Source organism: Gobio gobio (assembly GCF_949357685.1).
Source record: "Gobio gobio genome assembly, chromosome: 13".
In the NCBI taxonomy this organism is placed as follows: domain Eukaryota; kingdom Metazoa; phylum Chordata; class Actinopteri; order Cypriniformes; family Gobionidae; genus Gobio; species Gobio gobio.
The window spans coordinates 42,800,457-42,815,123 of NC_137106.1; the positions used below are offsets into that span (position 1 = coordinate 42,800,457).

Here is a 14,667-nt window from a genome sequence, read left to right on the forward strand (position 1 = left end):
CAGGATGGACTTCAGCATCAGCATCTTGAATTTGCTCACTCTGAGTGCAAGATTTAAACGATGCAAATCTAGAATCGGACGTAGTCCACCATCCTTTTTTGGGCACCACAAAATAACGGCTGTAGAAGCCTGTCTCTGCTTGAGCGGGTGGAATCTCTTCTATAGCACCCTTCTCTAGCAAAGATACAATTTCTTGTCTAAAAGCCAGAGCTTCCCAAGGACGCACCGTCGTAGGAAGAACACTGCTGGAAAGGGGAGGACCCTTGCGGAACTGGATGGTGTAACCGTAGCGAATAGTACCCATTGCGAGATCTCGGGTAGGCGTTGTCATGCGGCCCAGTACTCTGCTAGGGGCTTTAACCATTCTGTTTTTGGTGCCTGATGAAAAGTGGGTACCAGTGTAACTTCTGATTGCAGAGAGGCGTCTGCAGGAAGCACATGTGTATCTGGAATGTCCTCTAACACAGAGTGATCTGACTGTATAGAGCTCTGAAGCACAAGAGTGGCAAAGGCGTCTAATACAGGGAGTTGTCCCACTGCCTGTTCGGGCTGACCCCCCATCCCAGCACTGGGGGGTTTTAACGCCATCACAAACGGGCCACACGCGTGTGACCCTAACGCTTTTTCCTGAACTCCGAAGGCAAGAGTGTGCGGAGTGTCTGGTATGGTGCTCGTCGATGTGGTCTGGCCTATAACAGCCCGAGGCGCTTTTAGCGGTGGAACAGTAAAAGCCGTAACCAGGAGGCCACAATGAGAGAGGCAAATACGCTTGCGCGGTTCGTCCAAACTCTCCAGTGGAGGGCCTGGCCTGGCCTCCGTGGACGAGCGAGCGGTTCAGGAACGATTCTTGGGGGCCTGAGGATGAGAGGCTTTGGCCGTCGAGGTCAGGTCAATTTGTCTGCGCTGTCTCTGATGAGCTGGTGGGCGAGTCCCAGGACCCCAGTCTCTGCGGGGGGGTTCCATGGGCAAAGGCTCATTCCGCTGTGACTAACGGGGGTGCAGAAGGTAGGGTGAACGTGAATGAGTGGGAGGCGGTTGTGGTTCAAAGTCCCTGGACAGTCGTGGAATAAGTTGACGAAACACGGCTGATTGTGTTTAGCCGCTCTAAATTTGTCAACCACCGTAGTTACAGACTCTCCAAATAGGCCGTCATTAGAAACGGCTAATAGGAAAGATTTCTCTTTTTCTTTGATGTCAGTAAAATTGAGCCAAAGGTGGTGTTCGGCTGACACCATTCCTGACCATTCATGGACCTTCCTTCTGCGCGGGTGGTGTGCTTGGTAGCTCTCAGCACTAGATAGGCTTGACGTACAGCCATAGAGTGGAGGGTAGCTGCTGCTTGCCCAGCTTCGAAACCTTGTGGTGGAGGTCTTGGAAGAAGGGAAGAGGCCTACGGGGCTGGTTTGGCGCGCGACTCATTAGAAATCGATCATCCAGCTTCGATTGGGCCTGATCTTGTGCGGGCTCGCTGTCCCATTCCAGCCCGAGCTTATCTACAGCGCGTGAAACTAATTCCAACAGCTCACTGTACGACAGGGAAGCGTGTTTCTTCTGTCTGCTCGGAGGGAGAGAACTACACAAATCACCCACAAGCTCTTCAGAATCGTAAGCCGCGGTAGATAAAACATTGTCATCTAGCCAAACTGCCAAAAGAAATCGTGTCACGAGCTTCTGGGTTAGGCCACATTTCGTGATAAACAAAAAGAACGGGGTCGTCGTTGAGGCTTTCGAAGGCGCCGATGCGACCGGGAGAGAGAGAGAGAAAGGGATGATAATCGGTCTTCTCATTCTCCATGCGCTCCGACTCGCCAGCGTCATCCCAAGCGTCCGTCTCATGCGGTGCCTCGGCGGCCGCAGAAACGGAGAGGCGGGGATTAGACCTAGGGTCTTTATTAAAGGCCGCGAGCCTCGAACGCAGCACTATCGCTGTGTCGACAGTCCGACGGTCTGAGCATGCTTAAAGCCTAAGCATAGCACGCACCTGTCGTGAGTGTCTCCCCCTGTGATGCACCTGCCGCACGGGTCGATGCATCTCTTGTAGTTCATCGTGTCCGCTTAGATGAGTGAAACTGCTCTTAAAAGGGGTCGCTAAGAACACAAGAAAAAGCTTTCCAACGGGCAACAGAAAATTAGCTACTTGAAGGAGTGAAATCTGATGAGATGACGCGCACATATAAGCATACATGATGTATTTCTAAAGGCGGCGCAAAGCGTCACTAGCCAATCAATTGGCGTGATGGTATAAGGGCTTCAGACATTGGTCACACCGAAGGCGTTCCCATGGCGACATGGTCTCGCAGTGTCGAGAGAACCTATGAAAGGGAACGCGCAGCATTCAATGTGTTGACGTAATTTCCACTCAAACAGGAAGAAAGGGACATATCGAACAGCTCTTTTTTAAAACAGCCCTTTTTTAAAACATATATATATATATATACGAAAAGCAAAACAAAGCTTCAATTTTGATTTCATAGGGACGTTAAATGTCCTAATTAAAATAAAGCCTAATCCTGGCCTAATCTAAACCCTGTCTGTGAAATCGGGCCTAGGCCTATTAGTAAAATATTTTCAAAAATACTAACTGGCTTTGAATTAATGTAGTGCAGTTGATTAACAACCGTCTGTGGTCTCCCAGTGTCTTGTATTATTGGCAGTTTAGTGATTAATTTAAATTACACCCAAACATAATAATATCTATGCCTTCATCTCCGAAAACATAATTTTTGTCTTACATTTCACAATAAACTCAGACAAGCTCAGTGCCGACGTATATGTTATCTGCACGCAAAGGATACTTGATGCGAATGAGCTGAATGAAGGACGTGAAACGAAGACTAACAAGGATCCTTCAAATTAAGACGCCCTTGATGAGAGTTGCAGCCCTGCGTGAAGAATGAAAAAAATAATGTTTATGTGTGTTTTTTTAAGCCATCTCGGGGTATTGTTTATAACAATGAAGTATATGAATAATGCAGAGCTAATTGACAGCCTTTATTACAGTACAGAAACTGTAACGTATATTTTCTTATTCTGGGATTATATTATAGATTATATTTTTTTTAATTACATTATAAAATCCATAATGACTTATGCACACGTGTTTGTAGTACATAGACCAATCATAAAATTAGGATAATATAGGAAAAAAATATTAGAATACAAATGATAGAATATTGATCAGCGGTGTATTTTATTTCTTAGCCAATAAGAAATATGTTATATAAATGGCTGATATAAACAAATAGTTCAAATAAATAGGCTTGCCAAATAAACAAATAACTGAATGTCTGGTAATTGAGTTATTTATAGGTGAATGACGGATAAGGATTTAATGGGAAAGGAAAAATTCCCATTAAAAAGGAAAAATTCTATACTTATTAGAGTGTTGTGTATGTAATGTAATGACAATGTTCTTTATTTTAAGAATGTAATTAACCATTTTTTCCCCCCCATGAAAATGTCATTCCTGGGTAACGATAATGAATTAAATTACATTTCTACCATTTTTGGTATATACAAATGTACTGATATCCAGTGCTCGGAAAACTACATTTTAATCACAATTAATATAATCAGTTTGGGATTTCATATAGACATGGGCTCATTTTTGGCTTCTGATAACAAAAAAAATCGGAACCAAATTGGAAGAAAAAAATTGAAAATTTTTAAAATGTTTTCCAATAAAGTAAATAAGACTTGTTTTATCCTTAACTCAATGACAGACAAAAAAAAAATAAAAAAAATAATAATATTTGGTATAATCTAACATATGGGTTACATTAATTGCATGTGTCATTGTTAGCCGAAGTGATAGCCTACTGTTAGACGCCAGGACATACCGCAATATTTTTCACGATTACCATAAAAACCATCCTCATATATATTCACTTTTTAAAATAATATTTTAATTTCAAGATGTAACATTAACATTATGGTAATTTAAACATAAAAACAACATTGCAACAAAGTTCACCAGTGACCAAAAAAGCCAAAATATCAACATTTTAAGAGACGTTTACTGGCCTTTGCACATGTTTTCTGCTCCTTCTTCTTTTTGATACAGTATTATCTCATGTGACATACCAAAATGCATTATGGTCCAAAATGGTCATTAGATGAATCACAATTTGAAAACAAAAGTCTTTCTGTCAAAAATGTAAATGAGTTTAGTATTATCCCAGGTATCATTGAAAACATCAATGCAATTATACCCAAGTAGATTTTAGTTGTATTAATATTTTTTTTTACATTACAGTTACCCGTAATGGTATTTTGGGACTTTTGAGCTCAATAGTTACTTAAAGATTAATTATTTATAATGAATACTCATCTGAGTAATTAAGAGGGGGAGTTGATCATAGTGCATTTAAAAAATTATATTTGTATTATTATGATTAGGCTATGCTTTGAACACCAGAATTGACACGCCACATCATTGACCCTTATACACCAGATACTACAAATGCAGGAAGAATCAGGCAGGTCTATTTTAGCAACCTGTAGTATTGCATAGTTCTACTGTCATTTCTGTACTTCTAGCCATGACTTTATTGCATCAGCGCTACTCCAATACAGTTGGTGGCAGTAAAACGCCCAACGATGGTTTAGCGACCGTCATAGAATTACACGAAGAAGAGGAAGAGCGGTAGAATAAACGCGTGGTGTTTGTGTTATTGAAGTTTGTCCACTAAGTTACTGAAGAACAGAAATGAGCGAAACTCCTACAACTTCATCAGTGTCAAAGGTAATATTGAGCAGACTTGCGTTCATCCTCCCGTGGTTGCTAAATTAATAGCATTTTTTGAGAATAATGATACATTTATTATATATATACATACACACACACACACATCCAGACTAAAAGATGGTGTTTTTCAGGGATGTTTTGTTTTTAAGTCAACCTCTAAAAAGAGAAAGCGACATGTCGGAGTTGGTGAGTAATGATAATATACTAAAATATAATAACAACACAAATCTATTCATTACTGTCACCTTACAAATACTTGCCATTACCAACATTTTGTTTTATTTTCTCCATGTAGGAGGATATTTGGTGGATGGGAGTGACGATAACGGAAGCGATCGCTTCAGGATCTGTCAGAAACTGTGGGAAACGGTTCAAATGAGCACAGAGGTAGATGTTCCTCATCTGCGTTTGCAAACGCTTAAATGATCTCTTTAATTAATTCGTTCGTTCAATCATCTATTGTGTCTTTTATATTTATATATATATATATATATATATATATATATATATATATACACACAATAGATTATTGATTATATATAATGTATAGTGTGTGTGTGTGTGTGTGTGTGTGTGTTTTTCTTTTTATACAGGTAATACAAGATCAGTTGAATAAACATGTGCTTGACAGTCTTGTCGAGTTTATTAAAAAGCATGACCTCGGCAACTCATCTGATGTCTGGAGACAGAGTACCAGTGAAATCCCCACAGCCGCTCTAATGCTAGGTATGGCCTATTCTTATCCTTATTGGCCCTTGTTTTAATTCTACGATAGGGTACAGCAGGGCTAAAGTCACACCTTAAGAATGTTTTTTTTTTTTTGCTTTTTACTATTTCCATAGTGTATGATTGCAGACAATATATATGTTTGTATTGGACAAATATGGAGCAACAGATTTTGTGTGAAAATAAATCATAAAAGTGGTTTATTTTGTTAAAAAATATATATTAAAGGTGGTAAGCGGGGTCTTTAAAGACCCCCCTTTCCACCTTTATAAGGTTGCTCACCTAGCCTAGAAATCTAGACGCACCCTAGCGGCAGAAAATTAATTTTGCCGCGAGTGTAGTCTAGCAACTCTCGGTAGGCCTCAGAGCTGGAAAAACCAAACTTTGGTCAGGCCAATCACAGCGTGTGTAGAGTCGGTGGGCGGGCTTAACATAATGACGGAGCGGAGTTGCGGAGATTCTGCGTGCTACAGGTAAACAAAGAAGCTGATGACCAGCGTCTTTCAAATTGGTTTTGGCCGCTACTCTGGAAGACTTGGAGTTAAGCTTTTCTTTGAGGAAAGAACAAAGAACGGCACTTAAGTCATTCGTAAGAAAGGAAGATGTATTCAGAGTTTAATCTGTCAACTAACGTTAGCTCCGCCTCGGTTGGTTGTGGCGCTTTCCAATTGCGTAAAGAGGGAATTTGACAGACAACCGTTTATCCCGCCCCTCGGATTGAGCCCTGTCAATGGTGAGTTTCCAGACCAAACATCTTGATGTGGGTCTGGCTTGTCAGGCTATTGCTCACCAGCATGGGGCAAAAGGCACCATTGTATGTGGGTGGGACAAGACCTACCCACTTTTTAAAGGGTTAATTCACCCAATTTGGCCCCTGATTTACTCACCCTCAAGCCATCCTAGGTGTATATGACATTCTTCTTTCAGACGAATACAATTGGAGTTATGTTAAAAAATATGAAGTGAATTGATGCGTTTGTGTAAGAAAAATATCCATATTTAACACGTTATATAGTAAAATATCTAGCTTCCACCAGACCGCCTTCTGTATTCAACTTGCGAAGAAAGTGTAAATGCCTCTCGCTGTTCAAAACGCTTGCGCTGCGTCCTACTTCGTGTCAGTTGCGCTTTCATATACACCTAGGATGGCTTGAGGGTGAGTAAAGGCCTGTACACACCGGGACGAATATCGCGCGCGCTTATCGGCAGCGTTTTTCGTGCCGTTTTTCGGCGCGTCTTGAGTGTTCACACTAGGGATGTCAATTTACACAAATTTCCATGATCGATCGTCGTTTAAATTAAAGATCAATTAATCGATTAATCGTTAGCCTTAACACTGCATGCATCTACAGCAGTGGCTTATAGCCGACCGCATGACAGGGTGTGCAAATGCTGCTCAAGACACCAGGTTCCTCACCAAATAAACGAAAAGGGTTTTTAGTCTAAATAAAGGGCTATAGGATTGTAAAATGAATCGATGTGATTGATCATTTAATTAAATTACTTATTTAATAATCAAATATGAATAATAGTTAACATGTCACCAACTCCACTCCACCTCAGATGCGTGCATCAGAATGTGTGGACACGCTCTTCCTGAAACAACGCGCTGAAAACGCCAACTAGACCCAGTAAATTCACAACGATATATTACAATATTGTTCTCTTTATAATGATATGTAACATGACAGTCCCAATCATAGTCATTATAAGTTTAGTATAAGTGCATTGCTGTTGGAGCTGCATGCGCTGATGCTGATCACCGGCACGCTTCACTACTGCATTAATTCTTAACCAGATGCATCCTATATGAGATAAAAAAAAAACCCGCTATAGATAGGCCCACACAGAATAAACACTATTACAACTTACATTTGCACAAAGCAAAAGGCTGCGAATGCAAATGCAAACTTGTAGTCAAGATTAAGGTTTCACTCTAGCTGTAAAATGGTCCAAAACAGAGTGCTCGCATCATTTTCACCTTGTTTATACTTTTGCCTGGCTCTGCCGTGCGAGCCTCCGGAGGCTGACTGCGCGCGCGCCTCGTCCACTTGGCACTCTGCGATAACGTCATTTTTGCCTCACGCAGTCACCCTCGCGCTCTGCACAGACCCTTTTTACAGTCTATGGTGCGGCTTTATTCCTCGTGTCTGATTTACAGTACATGTTTCGCGGTTGAGCAGCACGCACGCATGACCCTGATTAATTGATGATCGATAGGTTTTATCGATTAAATGTATTATCGACAATTAATCGATCATCGATTAATCATCAACATCCCTAGTTCACACCCAAGCGATTTTCACTGGCGATGCGTGGAGTGAGCATGCACATTCAGTAGATGCGCTCCCGGTACACAAGGTGGTGCTGCGGCACTTTACGCTTCTGACACTCGCTTGTCACACAGAAGAAGAAGTGAGACAGTATTTACGTGCTTGCCAAAACCACAGATATATTAGGTCTATGGCCAAAACCATTCACACACTTTATGCTAACTGGCAGGCAGCATTAGCTGCTCATCATCTTCTTTGTCTACTTACTACTTCTTCTTCGTATCAATGTGTGCTCGGCAAGACCGTTTTGTGCTTGAGCGCCACCAAGTCGTGTTTTACTGTCACTTCAGCAGCTCCAGGCACGTGAACAAAAGCGCAGCTCTCATTGGTCGGGCAGTGTTTAATGCGGCGCGTCAAAATAAAAAAACGAACCCGAGGCATTTTTTTTTAATGACGCGTGTCGGTGTGCACACTCACATTGGCGCCCTTTGTTTAGTCACGAGGCGTTAAACGTTGGCGATAAACGCGCGCGAAAATCGTCCTGGTGTGAACAGGGCATAAATCATGGGGTCATTTAAATTTTTGGGTCAACTATCCCTTTAATGACAGCAGCAGGAATATTAGGCTGTTGTCACTTTAAGACCGAATACACAGACTGCTTATGAGGATATATTCACAGACGTGCTTTTCACAAATAGACGTTTAGAAGAGAACAAAATTCTTTGTGTGTGCCCCAACAGCGTGCAAGTTCTGAATTTAGTTCTTTTTCGCATCTTCTTGAGCTCTAATGGTTTAAAATCGCTTGAATGTTCGCTCTAATATGGTTAAAACTTTGTGCATTGTGTGTCACATTGATTGTGCATTTATGGCCAAAAGAAACGAGAATTTGAAATAAAGTAAATTATACAGTTTTGGAACAACATGACTGTGAGTAAATGATGACAGATTTTCAGTTTTGGGCAAATATACCAAACTATGCATTTAATGTTTTAATTAGCATATTTCTAGCTCAAGGATGCCAAACTTGAGACCTATTTAAATAATAGCTCACTTGTCTGCCTTGTGTGTATCTTTTGGGCCTATTTAAATACTGATGACGTTTTCCGTCACTGTTTGACTTTTATATTTTTTCCCTCGAATGCTGAAAGGAAATGCAATGTGTGAATTATTTTTTTTATTTATTTATATATATATATATTTTTTAAGTGCATATGGTCCTACTTTTGAGTGTTTTATTTTGTTCCGTAGCCCCACTCCTAGCTTCACCTATTTTAGGCCTTAGTAAAACCTTTTATTGTCATCTAGGGGTAAATGTGCCGGATCATGCCATGACATTTCGAAGTCTGTGTAATCTTCTTCAAGATTCTGTCACCCCTTTTTTGGTGTCTGTGCATGCCAAAGAATGTGCAGGTATGTATAAAACTCTCCTACATGAACATATGTAATACCTTTAATAAAGATTGAGGAACCCAAAAGGCAGCATGTACAATCAATTTCAGATTTATTAAAATGTAGGTAGATAGTAGTTTGCGTCACATAAATCTCAGTTAGAGGAAGATTGACCAGACAAGCTTTCTCCACCCACCTACTCAAAATAACCATAAATTGAGCTCAAAATTATTTATTATGCATAGCCTCATCTGCATAAAAATTGAATTTGCATGTTGTCATCAAGACGTGATAATACCGGGCTTAACAATAATTCTGCAGTTTTGTCATTTTTTTGATAGCTGTGAAGCTCTTGATTCAGAAGGTTCTAGAGCAGCTGATGGGAAAAGGAGTGTCTGTGGACGAAGAACAGGAGGATGATACAGCTTTGCTTCAAAGGACACACTGTACTATTAGTGCTCTGTGTCAGTGGTACAAGACTGCTACCAAGGTAGGAGAAGATAAAGATGAGATAAGATGTTTATATTCTGAAAGAATAGATTTTGCAGCTCTGCTTGCGGAATAGGCCTCATTCCTTTGTGAGGCTCTTTGGTTTCTTTTGTGCATTTTTTTGTGCAAGTAGTACTGTATGTGATTTGTAGCAGCAATATTAGAATGCTTGGCTCAGATTTAAAATTTGCAAACTAGTTTGAAAGAGATTCTGCCCTGTTATTTTCTGAACTTTGATGTGTTGAACTACTTTAAACATTCAGAATAATTGGTCTTTTGCAGAAATGCACCCAAGTTTATCCGCAAAGGAAAGAAAACCTGAAAAATAATGACTTGCCTCGGAATAATGACTTGCCTGTTGTTGTGATCTTCAAAGACTTTGAGGCATTCAACTCACAAGTTTTACAGGATTTTATCCTTATCTGCAGGTGGGATTTGTCTTATGAAATGTGAAATGTGATAGAATAATATTGTTACAGTGCTTGCAAGTTTTTTTTTTTATTCTTCACTGCAAATTCTTTCAATTAATTGAGCTCAGACTGTTTATTTTATGCAACTTTTGTAGATTCTTACAACCTCTGTACATGGACATGTATGATGTACATGTACATCATGATGCATCATAAGTAAATTGCTTCAATTATTATCAGCTACGCTGTTGTCACTGTAGGCTTTACAATGTGGTATCCATATTTAAATACATTTTGACACTTGCATCAAAGGCAGTTTACAGACAAGTATATACATATGCAGCATGTCATGTTGACCGTGTTGTTTGAAAGTTTCCCATGGAATGGAAGACACAGCAAAACCATTTCATAACCGAGATATTATATATTGTACTTATCTAGTAAAATCATTTCATTTAAACAGAAACTAAGCCTAAAACCGGAGATTAAAATTGTATGACAACTGTCTTTTGTCTGCCTTGAAATCACTATTATTTACAGGAAATTTGATGTTGTTTCATACCTCAAATTGAAAAGCGGTTGTATATGGTCATCTGTTTATCCCTAATCCTTTTTTATTTTTTTTATTTTTTTTTACATTACTACAGTCGATACACCCAGGAGCTTCCATTCATCTTTATTTTTGGCATTGCCACATCTCCCAGCGCTATCCAGCACAGGCTTCCCCACTCTGTCTCATCTCTGCTCTGTATTGAGGTCTTTCAGTCTCTCTCATGTACTCAGCATTTAGCTTCTGTTTTTGACAAGGTAAGTAACCATTGTGATTTGCAATGCAAGTTAACATTTAGTACTTCAGTAATTTAATTTTTTACGTTCTTCTGATTTTTTTGTTTTCATAGCTAATTCTGAACTCCCAGTTTCCATTCAAGCTCAGCAGTCGGGTGATTCAGGTTCTGGTTGGCATCTTCCTCTACCATGATTTCTCTGTTCAAAATTTTGTTAAGGGCCTACAGGTGAGCTGACAAATATAGTTTCTTTCAAATTTTATTTTGGCACGTGTATGGTTTCTTTGTTGATCATGTGTTGGAATGTATGTTATTTAGATACATTTTATTTAAATGTTGGTGACAGAAGTGTTACTTATTTTGGCCTTTGTTGTATTTCATACCAAGATCCTCATGATTTAAAAAAAAAAGTGTTTTGAAGAAATAAGCCAATTAAATGCTCAGGTGTCACCCATTTTGACTAATTAACCTATATCTGCTGAAAATAAAGTCCAAACAGAACGAAACCTGATAGGCGTGGACAACAGGAAATTCTGAGGAAACATGGCAAATGAAAGATGCAATACTAATGTTGTCCATTGTAGTAGGTTTGTCACAGTGCCTTTTTTCTCACAGTATCTCAGCTAGAGTAAAAAGATACTTATTATTAATAACAATTATTAATATTATTGTTATTATCAGGTTAGTACTATTATCAAATTAATATTAGGAACTACAAACCCCCAAACTATGGAGCAGGAGCATATTCCCTACACTTCCAAACCTCTCTAAAGTTCAACCCATCACAGGAGGTGCTAATGCTGTTTCTTTCGCTTTGCTTTAGGGCTGTGATGGGGTAGTTTTTTATATGCACTATATTGCCAAAAGTTTTGGGACATCTGCCTTTACATGCACATGAACTTTAATGACATCCCATTCTAAATCTGTAGGGTTTAATATGGTGTTGGCCCACCCTTTGCAGCTATAACAGCTTCAAACTCTTCTGGGAAGGCTTTCCACAATGTTTAGAAGTGTGTTTATGGGACTTTTTGACCATTCTTCTAGAAGCGCATTTGTGAGGTCAGGCACGGATGTTGGACGAGAAGGCCTGGCTCTCAGTCATCGCACTAATTCGTCCCAAAGGTGTTCTATCAGGTTGAGGTCAGGACGCCTGCCTTTACATGCACATGAACTTTAATGACATCCCATTCTAAATCTGTAGGGTTTAATATGGTGTTGGCCCACCCTTTGCAGCTATAACAGCTTCAAACTCTTCTGGGAAGGCTTTCCACAATGTTTAGAAGTGTGTTTATGGGACTTTTTGACCATTCTTCTAGAAGCGCATTTGTGAGGTCAGGCACGGATGTTGGACGAGAAGGCCTGGCTCTCAGTCATCGCACTAATTCGTCCCAAAGGTGTTCTATCAGGTTGAGGTCAGGACTCTGTGCAGGCCAGTCAAGTTCCTCCACACCAAACTCGCTCCTCCATGTCTTTATGTACCTTGCTTTGTGCACTGTTGCACAGTCATGCTGGAACAGGAAGGGGCTTCCTCAAACTGTTCCCACAAAGTTGGGAACATGAAATTGTCCAAATGTCTTGGTATGCTGAAGTATTAAGTGTTCCTTTCACTGGAAATAAGGGGCCAAGCCTAACCCCTGAAAAACAACCCCCACCATAATCCCCCCTCCACCAAACTTTACACATGGCACAATGCACACAGTCAGGCAAGTACCGTGTCCTGGCAACCACCAAACCCAGACTTGTCCATCGGATTGCTAGACAGATCAACATGATTCGTCACTCCAGAAAACATGTCTCCACTGCTCTAGAGTCTGTGCCGTGCTTTACATCACTGCATCCGACGCTTTGCATTGCACTTAGTGATTTAAGGCTTAGATGCAGCAGCTCGGCCATGGAAACCCATTCCGTGAAGCTCTCTACGCACTGTTCTTGAGCTAATCTGAAGGCCACACAAAGTTTGGAGGTCTGTAGTTATTGACTGTGCAGAAAGTTGGTGACTTCTAAAGGTTGACCGTGGAATATTTAGTAGTGAGGAAATTACACTATGGACTTATTGCACAGATGGCAACCTATCACAGTACCATGCTTGAATTTGCTGAGCTCCTTAGAGCGACCCATTCTTTCACAAATGTTTGTAGAAGGAGTCTGCATGCCTATGTGCTTGATTTTATACATCTGTGGCCATGGAATTGATTGGAACACCTGAATTCAATGATTTGGTGTCCCAATACTGTTGGCAATATAGTGTATATACTATATATATTTTAAAAGTGAACAAAAGGAAGAAATGTTTACAGTCCCCTGCAAAAATAGGTCAGACGTGAGTGAAGATGTAGGAAAAGAAGCAAGATTCCATGTCCAATTGAATAACTCATGGAATTTTGTTAAATTCATGGAAAATCCGGTGACCAGTTGCATAAACTGCTTAGACTGGTCTTACAAGTTAGTCATCAAATTTTTTTTCTTCAAGACTTGTCATAACTTTAAGTCAGTTATATTAAAGATTGGTCTAATTTGAATCTTTTAAAAGTAACATTGATTAGCTCTAATTTACTGCCAGTTGATCATACTAGTTCTTAAGAAACAGTCTTAACTTTGCGCCACGTGGCCCCAGAAGATCGCAAAACGATTCATGGCTTAAATGTATGGGCTCATGTTCTGTGAACAAAGCTTTGAGCTTCACTCATGCCGTTATATTCAGAGACAATAGACAAATCTGTCAAATAGGAATGAGATCGCATGGGTGTTTTAATCAAGATCATTTAATGATTAGTTGTGTAGCTCTACTATAGCATCTAAAATATTATTATTAATGTGAGGTTGAATGGGATTGGAGAATACTTTTGGAGAATATGAATATGTTGCAAGCACTGCAATTAAACCTTTTGTCTTACAGTTCTCTATGTTAGAGCACTTTAATAGCCAGCCTCTCAGTGTGCTTTGCTGTCAGAAGAAAGAGGCTTTGCTTTGTGCCAAGACGTTGAGCCAACAAAATGTGGAAAGAATCCGTCATCTACCCTCATTCATGAGGTATACATGAATACACAAATGTTCACTCCAGTAAAGGGCTGCAACAGCAGTTCTGTAACTACACAACATATGTTTTTGTAGGTATGTGGAGACTCAGGAGCCCCAGAAGCAAGTGGAACTCCTTACCAGTGATGAACATGTCAAGGTAACTGCTAATTCTTTTTATTCCACAATAGTCCTTGTATTTGACTGAATTGTGTCTCCTCTTTATTTTGATTACATACAGAGTGTAACTAAATGATGCACCACAAATCTAAGAAATGTGCATAAACAGTAAAATACACACAGAAATGTCTATCTTGGTATTGACATTAATAGCTTGAAAGAATATAGATATTTTAATTTGTCCTATTGCTTGTATTACTGACTGTTTAATATTACTGACTATTTGTCTTCAATAATAATAAAAAAAGCCTTTTTAGCCTACTATTATTTTTTGCTCTGATGTTGAAGTTAGTATTAAAGCAGGGGTCTCCAAACTCGGTCCTGGAGGGCCACTGTCCTGCAGAGTTTAACTCCAACCCCAATTAAAACACCTGAACCAGCTAATCAGTGTCTTTACTGAGTAGTTAGACACTGATTAGCTGGTTCAGGTCTGTTTATTTGGGGCTGGAACTAAACTCTGGACTCCAGGACCGAGTTTGGAGACGCTTGTATTAAAGGGTTACTTCAGTGATTTAGCTTAAAGCTTTGTATCAGTAGAATCCCGGTAGTATATTTGAATTATGGTACGTTCCCCCCTCATATCCCCCGGAGACGAGAGAATTATGCATTTTATTTCTGGAAAAAATCCTCCGATGACGCAAATATCATCATTT

At 39.9% G+C, this 14,667-nt stretch overlaps 1 protein-coding gene across 3 annotated transcripts in view; it reads left to right on the forward strand.

Annotated features, from left to right (window-relative positions):
• Positions 1–4,598: 4,598 nt before the first annotated feature.
• orc3 (origin recognition complex, subunit 3) overlaps positions 4,599–14,667 on the forward strand; it is a 42,948-nt gene continuing 32,879 nt past the window's right edge. The window contains exons 1-11 of one of the 3 annotated variants that reach the window (XM_079833398.1): positions 4,599–4,744; positions 4,879–4,933; positions 5,043–5,134; positions 5,341–5,473; positions 9,052–9,156; positions 9,477–9,625; positions 9,907–10,052; positions 10,682–10,841; positions 10,934–11,047; positions 13,716–13,849; positions 13,931–13,994. In XM_079833398.1, coding sequence (XP_079689524.1) covers positions 4,709–4,744; positions 4,879–4,933; positions 5,043–5,134; positions 5,341–5,473; positions 9,052–9,156; positions 9,477–9,625; positions 9,907–10,052; positions 10,682–10,841; positions 10,934–11,047; positions 13,716–13,849; positions 13,931–13,994 — 1,188 coding nt within the window. In that variant the 5' untranslated portion in view covers positions 4,599–4,708. Of the gene's footprint in view, positions 4,745–4,878; positions 4,934–5,042; positions 5,135–5,297; positions 5,474–9,051; positions 9,157–9,476; positions 9,626–9,906; positions 10,053–10,681; positions 10,842–10,933; positions 11,048–13,715; positions 13,850–13,930; positions 13,995–14,667 lie in introns of all 3 variants that reach the window. The other 2 variants (XM_079833400.1, XM_079833399.1) reach the window with 2 other exon arrangements.